This window comes from Oncorhynchus mykiss, chromosome 21, assembly GCF_057628025.1.
Source record: "Oncorhynchus mykiss isolate SJ-2025 chromosome 21, ASM5762802v1, whole genome shotgun sequence".
NCBI lineage: Eukaryota > Metazoa > Chordata > Actinopteri > Salmoniformes > Salmonidae > Oncorhynchus > Oncorhynchus mykiss.
The window spans coordinates 9,650,544-9,664,843 of NC_143042.1; the positions used below are offsets into that span (position 1 = coordinate 9,650,544).

The window sequence follows — 14,300 nt, forward strand, 5'->3', positions numbered from 1 at the left end:
GATTGGGAGTCCCATAGGGTGGTGCACAATTGGTCCAGTTTTGTCCAGGTTCGGCCGCCATTATAAATAATAATTTGTTCTTAACTGACTTGCCTAGTTAAATAAAGGTCAAATGTAAAAAATAAATAAACTGGTTGTGTCCTTACTGTCCCTTTGAGTATCCTTGATAAGGGGAGGTGACAAATAAAGTTGTGAGAGGAATTTTCCACACGGTTATTGCTCTCTCGGTTCCCTGGGACGTCCCTAACCCCTCCCCCATTGAAGTTGTAATGTAAAATGCTTAGGGGTTAGTTGTAAATCTTTGGATAGTGTTTTAGGGGTAGGGACGCCCCAAGGATTCCTGATAACACGTTCGAGATGTCATGTACTGGATACGAAATATAAAAAACAATGTATGTGGCATCATGTATTGTTGGATGTTTTGTAAAAATGTATTTAATCTTTCACTAACGTCACATCCGTAAACAAAGAAGTCCCATGTGAAGCAGAGCCTACCATTCATCGAGAAGGAAAGGGAGGTAATTGTACTGTAAACAATGGACGTGTCATATATCGAAGTGGATATTTTCTTTCAGTGAGCTCAATCCGGGGATAATACCATATATTGAGATGAATGAAACATATATTCGTTATATAATGATAGCTATCTATCCATAAATTGCTGTTTGTATATACGGTTTAGGTTTGTATTAACGTTGCCCAACAAAGTACTCCCCACCGCTACTGAACGGTTTAGTCCAAATCGAACCGCAAGCCAGCTGTGGTCTTGGACCTTTAAAAATACTAAAGTGCCGTCAGCTAACTAGACTCAACCTCCTTTACAAACGACTCATTTGGTGTATAACCTAGTCTCCCACAGCGGAGACGTAAAAAAGGTAAAACATAGCTATATTTCGACGTATATTTTTGTTAGCATTAGCACATGCTAGGTGGGAACTTAGCTAGATAGCGAAACCATTTGAGCATGTCAACAGTTACCTATGCTATGATGTTGCTAGTTACCAATGTATTGTTTGGGTCATGTTTATCCTTGTTGGTGTGATTGAGCTGGATGTATGTAATCGTAACGTTAGTTACAAACTTGAACCCATTATAAATTGGTGATTTAGCGTTAGCATTCTTGTTTACAAACAAATGAATAACATTGTATATCTTTTGGCTGTTAAAAAGCAATTTAGCTCCTTGTCAGATTAATCTAACGTCGTTAGCTTGCTACGCTTGCACGATCGCGCTTGTGACTTCATCCGTAACAATAACAACTATTGCTTGTAGCGACATTTTAATTGGAGTGGGTAGCTTCAGTACAATTCTCCCTGTGTAACTAGATGCGAGGATCAACATCCGTTGCAATCAATTAAAACCTTTTCAGCGACATAGTTATTGTCTTGCGTTTCTTTTGGCACAGGCAGATCTCTTCTCAGTCTTGTCCAGCGCTCTTGTTTTGGTGCTGCAGGATCACGTGTACTTATCAGTGACGCGTGTGTGGATATATTGTTTTGTGCATGCAGCTTGTACAGTGTACTGCAGTTTAACTGAAAATGCCCTTTGCTGTAACCAGCCTTGTAGGGCTGAACGACGGATAGCCTATACGAATCTGAGAGTGAAAGACTCGTCTCTAACATGCAGGCTCACTTTTTGTGAGCATTCCCATCAAAAGTCAGACGTTTGAATATACTTAATCTGAATGTACAGTACCAGTCAAAAGTTTGGACACACCTCATTCAATGGGTTTTATTTATTTTTAATAGTGAAGACAAACTATGAATAACACATGGAATCATGTAGTAACCAAAAGTGTTAAACAAATAAAAACATGTTGTAGTTTAGATTCTTCAAAGTAGCCACCCTTTGCCTTGATGACAGCTTTGCACACTCTTGGCATTCTCTCAACCAGCTTCACCTGGAATGCTTTTCCAGCAGTCTTGAAGGAGTTCCCACATATGCTGAGCACTTGTTGGCTGCTTTTCCTTCACTCTGCGGTCCAACTCACCCCAAACCATCTCAATTGGGTTGAGGTCGGGTGATTGTGTAGGCCAAGTCATCTGATGCAGCACTCCATCACTCTCCTTCTTGGTCAAATAGCCCTTACACAGCCTGGAGGGGTGTTGGGTCATTGTCCTGTTGAAAAATAAATGATAGTCCCACTAAGCGGAAACCAGATAGGATGGCCTATTGCTGCAGAATGCTCTGGTAGCCATGCTGGTTAAGTGTGCCTTGAATTCTAAATAAATCACTGACAGTGTCACCAGCAAAGCACCCCCACACCATCACGTCTTCTCCTCCTCTATGCTTCGCGGTGGGAACCACACATGCAGAGATCTGTTCACCTACTCTGCGTCTCACAAAGACACAAAATTCTCACATTTGGACTCATCAGACCAAAGGACAGATTTCCGCCAGTCTAATATCCATTGCTTGTGTTTCTTGGCCCAAGCAAGTCTCTTCTTATTGGTGTCCTTCAGTAGTGTTTTTTTCCAGCAATTCCATCAAATCAAATTTTTATTGTCACATACACATGGTTAGCAGATGTTAATGCGAATGTAGCGAAATGCTTGTGCTTCTAGTTTCAACCATGAAGGGCTGATTCACACAGTCTCCTCTGAACAGTTGATGTTGATGTGTCTGTTACTTGAACTCTGAAGCATTTATTTGGGCTGCAATTTGAGGCTGGTAACTCTAATGAACTTATCCTCTGCAGTAGAGGTAACTCTGGGTCTTCCATTCTTGTGGTGATCCTCACGAGAGCCAGTTTCATCATAGTACTGGATGGTTTTTGCAACTGCACATTTTCCACATTGACTGACCTTCATGTCTTAATAGTAATGATGCACTGTCATTTTTTTCTTTGCTTATTTGAGCTGTTCTATGCCATAAAATGGACTTGGTCTTTTACCAAATAGCCCTATATTCTGTATACCACCCCTACCTTGTCACAACACAACTGATTGGCTCAAATGCATTAAGAAGGAACTAAATTCCACAAATTAACTTTTAAGAAGGCACACCTGTTAATTTGAATTGCATTCCAAGTGACTACCTCATGAAGCTGCTTGAGAGAATGCCAAGAGTGTGCAAAGCTGTCAAGGCAAAGGGTGCCTACTTTGAATAATCAATCTATATATATTTTTTTATTATTGTTTAGCACTTGTTTTGGTTACTACATTATTCCATATGTGTTATTTCATAGTTGTGATGGTTGGGAGAAGTTGCTCTCGGAAGATGTGTTGGTACCATTCTTTATTCATGGCTGTGTTCTTAGGCAAAATTGTGAGTGATCCTACTCCCTTGGCTGAGAAGCAACCCCACACATGAATGGTCTCAGGATGTGTTGGCATGACAGGACTGATGGTAGCGCTCACCTTGTCTTCTCCGGACAAGCTTTTTTTCCGGATGCCCCAAACAATCGGAAAGGGGATTCATCAGGGAAAATGACTTTGCCCTAGTCCTAAGCAGTCCAATCCCTGTACACTTTGCAGAATATCAGTCTGTCCCTGATGTTTTTCCTGGAGAGAAGGGGCTTCTTTGCTGCCCTTCTAGACACCAGGCCATCCTCAAAGTCTTCGCCTCACTGTGCGTGCAGATGCACTCACACCTGCCTGCTGCCATTCCAGAGCAAGCTCTGTACTGGTGGTGCCCCGATCCCGCAGCGGAATCAACTTTAGGAGACGGTCCTGGCGCTTGCTGGACTTTCTTGGGCGCCCTGAAGCCTTCTTCACAACAATTGAACCGCTCTCCTTGAAGTTCTTGATGATCCGATAAATGGTTGATTTAGGTGCAAAGAGGGACTTTGCAATTCATCTGATCACTCTTCATAACATTCTGGAGTATATTCAAATTGCCATCATACAAACTGAGGCAGCAGACTTTGAAGATTAATATCTGTGTCATTCTCAAAACTTTTGACCACGACTGTACTTTACCAGTTGTCTGCTGATTTTTGTCCTCATGTACTAGGTGATCTGAAACAAAGCATTTGCAGGGAAGTGTTCTTTGCCCAACTTTTAGTACAATGGTCTGTATATGGTTGTGTATATTCAAAGAAAAAAAATACTGATGCAATTGACATTTTGATAACCACGCAAATCTCTCTTGGGCAAGGTAACTTTTAAAAAAATGTTTCAATGCTAACTATTGATAAAAGTAAATGGACATATTGTGCATCACGTGCAATGCCTGAAACGATTGAAAATACAAGTTACAGAAACTACCAACACCGCAAAAAGTAGGGTATCCACAGGAAATGGTTGTTTACCTTATCTCCACCACCTACCTCCAAAAGGATCAACAGCATGTACAACTGGTAAAGTAAGTGTAAATATCATTTTATTCAACATCCTGGCTTGTAGAGCCTACTGCGTCTTTTTTAGGGCAACTTCGGTCAGACTGCTAATCCATGGCATAACCATGGTAACGGTCTGTTTAGACAGAGCGATGGGGAATCAACCAATGACAGCGTTGCCATGGAAAGCTATTTTCCCCACAGTTGTTCACTGATATAGTCCGTGCACTGCACACACAAGGGTAGCTATTTTGTCTTCATGTGGCTACGGGACACTTTGTGATTGTAATGTGATCATATCGAACTAACTCGCCTAACTACAGTAATAGACATATCCTAGGCTATTTATAGCCACTGTGCAGTGTCAAGTGGTGGTGACGTGTCAGTTGCTCTGCAGGGATTGACATTAACGGTTACCGTATTTCCCAGGGCAAGTGACCAGAGCAGCCGTGCAAGTTGGGCCTGCTCTGTGGTTGTCCCAATGGGCATGTGATATATATATATTTTTTACTGTTAACAACCAAAATGCTAAGAATTTCAGTTGTCTGGTCTTTCTAGTTTCTCTGGTTCCTGTCTAGGGGAATATAGCTTGAAATGATCATACTTGATCATAATCTTCGGGCATTCAAAATACTCCTGACTTGGCCGATGGGCGAATGCCTTTCAGACCTTCATCTCAATCCCTGCTCTGTAACCCTTTGTGAAGTTCCTTTTCCTCCTGGGTCAGGGCTCTACAGTGCAACCATTTTACTCACACATGCGCCCATAAATATGTTACTGTGCTACCTGGAATTTAAATTTAGGAGAACAAGTGTGCCTAGAAATATAAAGGATTCTAGCTTTATTATCTTAACTATTTTCCATTGTGCTCCTAAATGTCTTTGTGTGCGCCAACATTTTTCTATTTGGGCGCACACATGTTCCTTGGAAGGGGAAAAAATGATAATGATTAAGGTCAGCGTAGATCGTTGTGCTGGGTTGCCTTATCAATGCCTCTGTGTCTAAGCAAGCTAATGGGATGCAGTCATTTTTAAATGCTTTGACTTGCATTTGCTTTAGGAATTCTCTCTGAATCACCTGCCTGTTTATCCTTCATTGGAAGGACAGGGCACATCACTTCAGGTATCACAATAGACATGGGCTGATCTAGCAAGCAAATACAGTGCATTCGGAAAGCATTCAGAACCCTTGACTTTTTCCACATTTTGTTACATTACAGCCTTGTTCTAAAATTGAATAAATATTTTTTTCCCCTCAATCTACACACAATACCCCATAATGACAAAGAGAAAACAGTTGATTTAAAAAAACTAAAAAAAACTTTATTTACGTAAGTATTCAGACACTTTGCTATGAGATTTGAAATTAAGATCCGGTGCATCCTGTCTCCATTGATCATCCTTGAGGTGTTTCTACAACTTGATTTTGCTTTGTAGATTGGGGGGGGGGGGGGGGTCTGAAGGGGTCTGAATGCTTTCCAGATGCACTGTATCAAACAACTTCAGGCGTTCCCTTTCTCTTGTGACCTTTGAGATATGGGTTATGACCTTGCCATGTCTGACAGGAGAATGACGATGAAGGTCATGACTGAGACTACACACAGGCATAGACTATAAAGTCACAGCCTTCCTCCATAAGAAGAAAGCACCACCTAGCTCTCTGGACTGGAGTTGTTGGGCTATCTGGCAAAGAAAACACCAACAGGGCAACACACGTCTGATACTGTGTCTTCTGTATATGGCACGTTGGCCTAGTAGTTCGACATAGTGTATTGGAATGTTTTAAGGTCCATTTTTAAACTATTGGCCTAAATTCGAGTGATTTGCCTCAACAACACGTGTTGTTCTAAAAAGTGTAGGCCAAGTTGTTTACGTGATCTCATTGACGGGATGGCTGGAAGTGTGCCTTTATGTTGCTTGGAACGATGTGCGGTACACGAGAATGATTACCCTGTTCATCTAAGCAGTGAAGTGTAACTGGATCTGTGGACGGTTGGCTGAGAATCCGGCTGTTATCATGTTACCCTGGAGACTCATGCGATCCCCTTCATAACACTGTCCCTTTGTTTTGTTATTGTGGAAGTAGGCTGTACTGGCTGAACTATGGTGATAATATCCCTCTTTTTTTTTTGCAGCACCATCTTTAAAGTCAACTAATGTCTGAATCGTTTTGGAAACTGTGCGTGTGTTGATCCTTTTATCTTAACTGGGGCACAAGTGGATTGCCCTCCTCCGGTTTCCATGGCCACTCTGGCCTAACAGCTGTTATACTGTCCTGTGTTATACACCCTGCCTCTCCTAGCAACAGGAACACAGGAAAAAACACACATGGTAATGGTAACACACCAAACCAAAAAGGGGCAGTTGAAAGATTGGAGTAGTGTCTTCAGTAAAGTAGTGCAAATGTTTTTATTGGGGGACCTCAGACTTTGGAAAGGGAGGTTAAACTAGGTTTAACAAGCTCATGGCCAGTCCAGTGCCTTTTATAGGCTACATAGCTAGATAATGAATGTAAGCTCAAACTCAAGGCTCTTGCTACAACTGCCTGACCCCCACTGCACAAGACTTAGAAACCCCTTATTTTTCCATAAGAGAACAACTTGAGAGAGAGTGCATTCAACCACATGTTACAGTACTCATGTAGGCTTAAACAATGTTCCATTTATGCATACATACATGCATGACTGCTGTGCCTGTCTGCAGCGCTAGCCCGCCATGCCTGGGACTGACGAGCGGCCCACCTCCATGTCCACCACTGGCAGTGAGGACGCCAGCAGCGACGCCGAGTCGTCGTCGGACCGCTGTAACAGCATCACGTCTGCCAGCGACTTTGACTGCTCCCGCCAAAGCTTCACCAGTGACTGCTCCAGCAGCAAGCACAGCTCGCCCTCCTGTGAGTAGATCTCCTTCCTCCCTGTCTAGTAGGACTGCTTCTTAGGCTTGTCAAAATGTCACCCTAAAAATTGCATTTCCAGAAAGTGTGCACTTGCACACTTCCCACCATTGATTTAAAAGCATTGGATTGGTGTCGTCATCACCTTTGGAGGAGTATAGAGAATCGGAATACAACACTGTGTGCCCTCTCCCCACTTTGGTTGAGCTTTCAAATGCCAAAATGGCTACTCTCAACACTTTTGTTTTTGTTTTTATTTTTATGCCCCCTATTTACAGCTAGCCCTCCCAAAACTATAACACTGGATGATGTCATGTCTTCTGCCCGGGACCTGTCCAACCTGACCCTGGCCCACGAGATCATCGTCAACCGTGACTTTCATGTGGAGCAGCCCCACCTACCTCAGAACAGGTTCAGAACCACTTCAAAATGGACGCCCAGTAAACATGGCCATCACTTGGGCTACACAAATGCCAATTGACAACTGATGATATTCAAATCTCCTTTTCAGTTTGGAGAAGCAAGTCAAAGATATAGTTCACAAGGCGTTCTGGGATAGCCTGGAGTCTGAGCTGAATGATGACCCACCAGAGTATGAGCACGCCATCAAACTGCTGGAGGAGATCAGAGAGGTGAGCTTTGGCCCTTTTCCCCTCTCTCAATCTTGATGAATCCATGGTTGGAAAGCTTATCTTATCAGGAAGATGACCCTGTTGGAAGACTTTGAAAACGTATCATTTCTAACTCCCTGAGCAGTAATCACTGATCTGACACAAGTGGATAAGCAACAGTTATGTAGTGGAATCCATTCTTTCACCTGTCCAATTGTGTGTGTATTGTGAATGTACGCAATAAGGATGTATTTAAAATGGGCTAATAGCTTTGAAGATTGATATCTTCTAGCTATATATTGTTTCTTTTCTTCATTTTTTAAAACCATTTACTATGAACAGATCCTGCTGTCGTTCCTGAGCCCGGGAGCCAATCGGCTGCGGACTCAGATCCTGGAGGTGCTGGACATGGATCTGATTCGCCAGCAGGCGGACAAGGAAGCGGTGGACATACAGGGCCTGGCCTCTTACATTGTCACCATCATGGGCAAGCTGTGCGCCCCGGTTCGTGACGACGAGGTCAAGAAGCTCTGCGAGAACCCCGACAACGTTGTATCAATGTTCAAGTACGTTTGGGCAAAGTTTTGTTTCCAACCCTTGTGAATATTTATTTGGATAATTGTAGCCATCCCCATATATGGCCGGCATCCATTTGATCCTTTTAGCTCTCTAAAGCCACCGTGCATTTGGAAAGTGTTCAGACCTCTTGACTTTTTCCACATTTTGTTACTTTACATCCTTATTCTAAAATGGATTAAAAAAAATGTAACCATAGACACACAATACCACAATGACAAAGCGAAAGCAGGTTTCAGACATTTTTGCTAAATTTTAAAATAAATATATAAAAAAATACCTTATTTTGCTATGAGAATCAAAATTAAGCTCAGATGTATTCTGTTTCCATTGATCATCCTTGAGATGTTTCTACAACTTAATTGAAGTCCACCTTTGGTAAATTCAATGGATCCTTTTAAAACTCCAAAGCTAGAAGAACAGATGTTGAGGCAAGTCACTAGGTATTTCTTCTGGAGCCAAATCAGAAGCATTCGTTTTGAGAGTGTTATTACATTGAGCAGGGAGATCTTCCGGGTGCTGGACCTGATGAAGATGGACATGGTGAACTTTACCATCCAGAGCCTGCGGCCCGATCTGCAGAGGCAGTCAGTGGAGTATGAGAGGGCCAAGTTCCAGAGCATCGTGGAGAAGACTCCCAGTGAGTCTGCGTTGTTATTAACCTTTAATTATTATGAGGAACATTTTATTGGCATTGGACTGGCGTTTGGATCATTTCCCTGTTCCTTTACAAATACATTTGACCGTTGACTGCCTAAAGGTCAGCATAGTATTCATTCATTTTTTTAACTTGGTGTGCTCCTGGGACCTAAATTATGAGCCTGTACTGCTTTATGGTATTAGGGGATGTTTGAGTTGTGGGATGTACAGCATGTGAAGCGTGGGTTTGATTTCTCTACATCATTAAATGAAAGATGTCAATCACTATTAAATGCACACAAATGACTGTCCTAACTTCCTCAGGTGCGTTGGACCATACCACTGAGTGGATCAAGTCCTCTCTGGAGGAAGTGCTTTTCTCCATGCCAACCGTGGAGCAGCCCAACGGCCATGGGAAGGCGGGGAAAGCCCTGCCAAGTCCCCTCCTGGTCTTCAACAGTGGATTCATCCGCATCCTCACCTGGGACTACCACAAGAGCCCACTGCCTGAGGTTGGTTGAAATGTGTGTGTGTGTGTTAGTAGACAGATGGTTTCAAAATAATTATTTGCTTATTCAAGACATATCATGATTGCCATTGGATTGGATTACTTGTATTTTGTTATTAAGAAAAGGTGACATTCAGTGTGTTTGTCAAGTGATGAGGGTGTTGCTCAATGTTCACAGGGGAAATGTGTGTGGGTGTGAGTGTAAATAGAGGTGACAAGGATGTTGACAGGTGTTTGTTTCTGTGTATTATACTTCTTGGTCTAATGAATTTGTGGTGTTTATTTGCATATAGGCTATTACCTAGAGGGTTTGTTTGTGTGTCTTAAATGTGTGTGAATTCCATATGAATACAAGTGTCTGAAAGAAGGTACCATCTCTCTCTCAACCAACTTACAACCACAAGTCTATCAAATGACCATTGTCTAAAATCTAGTCTCCATGGGGTGAATCCTAACGTCCACTAATGTCAAATGTTCATTTAGTCATGCATTGATGTCAATGGGAGACTAAGTAAAAATGTCGCTTAAGTTGATGATGTGTCCCTATATATGAAAGCCATTTTTGTGTGTGTGTAACACACTCAGACCCTGATGACAGACGAGGTGCGTCTGCGGGAGCTCCAGCGGAGGCTCCAGCTGCTAAAGGCCGTGGCCTCCGTACTGCTCATTGTCTACAGCGCCATCGGAGGGCCCATCTCGGGGCTGCCCGCACTGGCCGAGCGTCTCAAGAGGATGGCCAGCGTGCTCCTGGAGGGCATGCACAGACCGTAGGTTCTACATAACACACACAAACATATCAAATCAAATTGATTTATATAGCCCTTCGTACATCAGCTGATATCTCAAAGTGCTGTACAGAAACACAGCCTAAAACCCCAAACAGCAAGCAATGCAGGTGTAGAAGCAACATACATTTCAATGTGAAAATTGAGACTGTCTTGCTCCACTCTGCAGGGACTTTAACCTGTCAGAGGCTCTGGGGAACGTCAGTGGTCAGATCTGCTGTGAGCTCAACAAGTCCCTGACTGAGAGGAACTACCCAGCCTTGCCCCCAGAACTCCAGGTCACACTCAAGGGCCAGATCACCAGCATCACCCAGGAAAACAACCCTATCCGCAGTCTTGTGGGTAAGCAAAACAACACCTGAGGGCCTGACATGGCTCACTAACTATTTAATTTGATATATTTACTGCAATGTTCTCAGCCAAGCTACATTGCATTCGGAAAGTATTCAGACCCCTTGACTTTTTCCACATTTTGTTACGTTACAGCATTACTCTAAAATGTATTAAATATTTTTTTTTTTCATCAATCTATACACTATACCCTTTAATGACAAGACAATTACATTTTTTATTTTGTAAATTTATAACAAATAAAAAAATGAAAATATTACATTTACATAAGTATTCAGACCCTTTACTCAGTACTCTGTTGAAGCACCTTTGGCAGCGATTACAGCCTAGAGTCTTCTTGGGTATGATGTTACAAGATTGGAACACCTGTATTTGGGGAGTTTCTCCCATTCTTCTCTGCAGATCCTCTCAAGCTCTGTCAGGTTGGATGGGGAGCGTCGCTGCACAGCTATTTTCAGGTCTCTAGCTGGGTTTGTTTGGGTTCAAGTCCGGGCTCTGGCTGGGCCACTCAAGGACATTCAGAGACTTCACCCCAGTCTGAGGTCCTGAACATTCTGGAGCAGGTTTTCAATCAAGGATCTCTAAGGAACTTTTTGCCGTTCATCTTGGTCTTTTCCTGACTAGTCTCACAGTCCCTGCTACTGAAAAACATCCCCACAGCATGATGCTGCCACCACCATGCTTCACAGTAGGGATGGTGCCAGGTTTCCTCCTGACGTGACGCTTGGCATTCAGGCCAAAGAGTTCAATCTTGATTTCATCAGACCAGAGAATCTTGTTTCTCATGATCTGAGAGTCCTTTAGGTGCCAGTTGGCAAATTCCAAGTGGGCCGTTATGTGCCTTTTACTGAGGAGTGGCTTCCGTCTGGCCACTCTAACATAAAGTCCTGATTGGTGGAGTGCTACAGAAGGTTCTCCCATCTCCACAGAGGAGCTCTGTCAGAGTGACCATCTGGTTCTTGGTCACCTCCCTGACCAAGGCCCTTCTCCCCCGATTGTTCAGTTTGGCTTGGGCAGCCAGCTCTAGGAAGAGTCTTGGTGGTTCCAAACTTCTTCCATTTAAGAATGATGGAGCCCCCTGTGTTCTTGGGGACCTTCAATGCTGCAGAAATGTTTTGGTACCCTTCTCCAGATCTGTGCCTTGACACAATCCTGTCTCGGAGCTCTTCTGTCAATTCCTTCAACGTCATGGCTTGGTTTTTTGCTCTGACATGCCCTGTCAACTGTGGGACCTTTATATAGACAGGTGTGTGCCTCTCCAAATCAAATCGATTGACTTTACCACAGGTGGACTCCTCAAGTTATAGAAACATCTCAAGGATGATCAATGGAAACAGGGTGCACTTGTGCTCAATTTCAAGTTTCATAGCAAAGGGTCTGAATATTCAAATCAGATATTTCTGTTTTATTTTTAATACATTTGCAAGTTTCTGAACCTGTTTTTTCGCTCAGTCATTATGGGGTATGTGTGTAGATCAATGAGGATTTAATATAAAATGTTATACATTTTTGAATGAGGCTGTAACATAACAAAATGTGGAAGAAGGGGTCTGAATACTTTCCGAATGGACTGTGCAATTGTACACTGTGGGAAATTGTGCTCCCGTTTATTGAATAGCTCACAATAGTCTCATGCCTGTTTTTCTGATCACTCTGTTTGTTCTGTGCATCTTCTCTGTTCCTTTTCCAGAGGGAAGGGTCCAGCAGTACTTCCGGGTGCTCCTCACCACGCCCAACTCTCACGTGAATCCGCCCCCGACGCCCGGAGGCCTGGCCCTGATCCAACCGGAGCTCACCTCCTTGGCGGTCACCTTTGTAAGCCTGGTCAACTTCAACAAGCAGGTCTACAGCCCCTTCTACATGATGATCCTCAAGACCCTGCTCTTCAGTAACGCGGCTCCTCCACCGGCAGCCACCGCACCTCAGGACCCCAGCATACAGAACCCTGTGAACTCCAACTAGGACCGCCAACCTACCTACCGAGCCAGGAGCAATACAAAGCTGGAGCTGACAACACCTTATTTGAAAAAGGGGCAAAGAAAGGAATGACTTAGCAGCTACCTAAATCCACCCCCCCCAGTGGTCGTTCTGATTCCTTGAGGCTGCAATCGCTCCCCTATCCCTAACCCTCCTTCCCTTAGGCTTTAGATGAAGTAGTATCACAGCTACGTTTTGCCTAGAACATCGGGGTATGTGTATTAGAGGTGCGTCAGGAAAATGACAATGAGCAATTGTGGTGCACGTACAAGCTTTGACTAATCCACCTCCCACTGTCGTGTATTGCGACATCCGCTTTGTGACACCTGACCTAATCTGTTAGATTTTGTGTAGATTCATACCTAAAAACTGACCCTAGTGTTTTGTGTGAGGAATCTTTCCCAATGTCCTTTTTAATTAGATTAGGGTACGTTGTGAATCTGCGTTGGCATGGAAGTGAGTGCTCGACATCCATTCTCCTGTTGTTATTTTGGAGGGTGTCGTCGGAAAAGGGTAGAATGTTCATGAAATGCTACTGTTACAAGGAACATTTATACACGTTTCATAGACTTTATGACAAAAGGGAAAGGCCTATATATTTAGAATCATGTCGACCATTTTTATAACATCACATTTCGTATGCTTTATGCTGTAGGTTAAATAAAGTTGATCTATAACTGTTTGTTACACGTTGACAAATCCAGAACACAAAATGCTATATTATTCATTCTATTAGCTTATTCATTGACGTGCCACCATTTGAATATAAATATAAATAGTTTGTTTTTAACTTATGTCGGCTTGTGATAACTCGCCATTAAACTGGTTAGGGCTCGGGAAATGTCATCTTGAATGAAAACAAGAGACTTGTTTTAATTGTTGCTTTCCAACATGTCGAAGACATGTTTAAATCACTTGAGCTAAATTAGTAGACTTAATTAATATTTAACTTTTTTAGGGGGGGGACTGATTAATTGATATGGTTATGGAATCACTAATCCTGATGGATTCTGACCTTTGACCTTTTGGAGATAAATATAATGCATGTTTTATTTTGTGTGAACATTCGTTGGAAAATGTTTTGTTGTATGTTAGCCCTTGCATAGTATTCAGTCATTTTGTTGGGTTGTTTGAATGTGACTGATTTTTGTTTTGTTATTTGTGTCAGTGCATTTATTAAGTCGCTTGCTTTATATCTTCTAGGTACCAGTATTAGTTGTCCTTCTATACCTATATTTCCCTAAAAGATATCCAACACGCTGTATATCTCTGGACATTTTATGTAATATCTATCTTTTGGTTTAGAACTCAAGTCATTAGAGGTGCTGAAGATGTTTTGAAATGTCTAAAACTTCCCACAATGGAACTTTTTGATGCAGAATAAACATTGAATGTTTTTAGCTTTTAAAATTCACTTGAATAAATATATCTTCTCATGTAATGCAGCTATAATACAATAAACTCTCATGCAGTACCTTATTATTTGTCTAGCAGTGACCTGTGTGTGTGTGCTTATTGAAAATAGTTGTCTACATACAGACCCATCAATCAAAGACCGTTGGTTTTTATCTGCACAGGGCATAGATTGTATAGATTACAATCAGACAAGGAATGTAACTAGAAGGAACATTCCTTGCTGTTAGATTACAGAAGAACTCCAGTGACCTGACAAGTCCTGTACA

At 42.5% G+C, this 14,300-nt stretch overlaps 1 protein-coding gene across 3 annotated transcripts; it reads left to right on the forward strand.

Moving 5' to 3' along the window:
- Positions 1-266: 266 nt before the first annotated feature.
- Positions 267-14,097, forward strand: LOC110499901 (T-complex protein 11-like protein 2). Of its 3 annotated transcripts, XM_090213677.1 has the most exons (11): positions 786-875; positions 6,414-6,609; positions 6,982-7,171; positions 7,450-7,582; positions 7,683-7,803; positions 8,125-8,348; positions 8,862-8,998; positions 9,322-9,509; positions 10,091-10,272; positions 10,460-10,632; positions 12,332-14,097. In XM_090213677.1, exons 3-11 carry the CDS (start codon positions 6,994-6,996, stop codon positions 12,601-12,603), a joined length of 1,608 nt encoding a protein of 535 aa, XP_090069803.1. In that variant the 5' UTR covers positions 786-875; positions 6,414-6,609; positions 6,982-6,993; the 3' UTR covers positions 12,604-14,097. The 3 variants fall into 3 exon arrangements, with proteins under 3 accessions (XP_090069802.1, XP_090069803.1, XP_021432635.2); XM_090213676.1 differs by lacking the exons at positions 786-875; positions 6,414-6,609 and adding an exon at positions 267-518; XM_021576960.3 differs by lacking the exon at positions 6,414-6,609.
- The last annotated feature ends 203 nt before the right edge of the window (positions 14,098-14,300 follow it).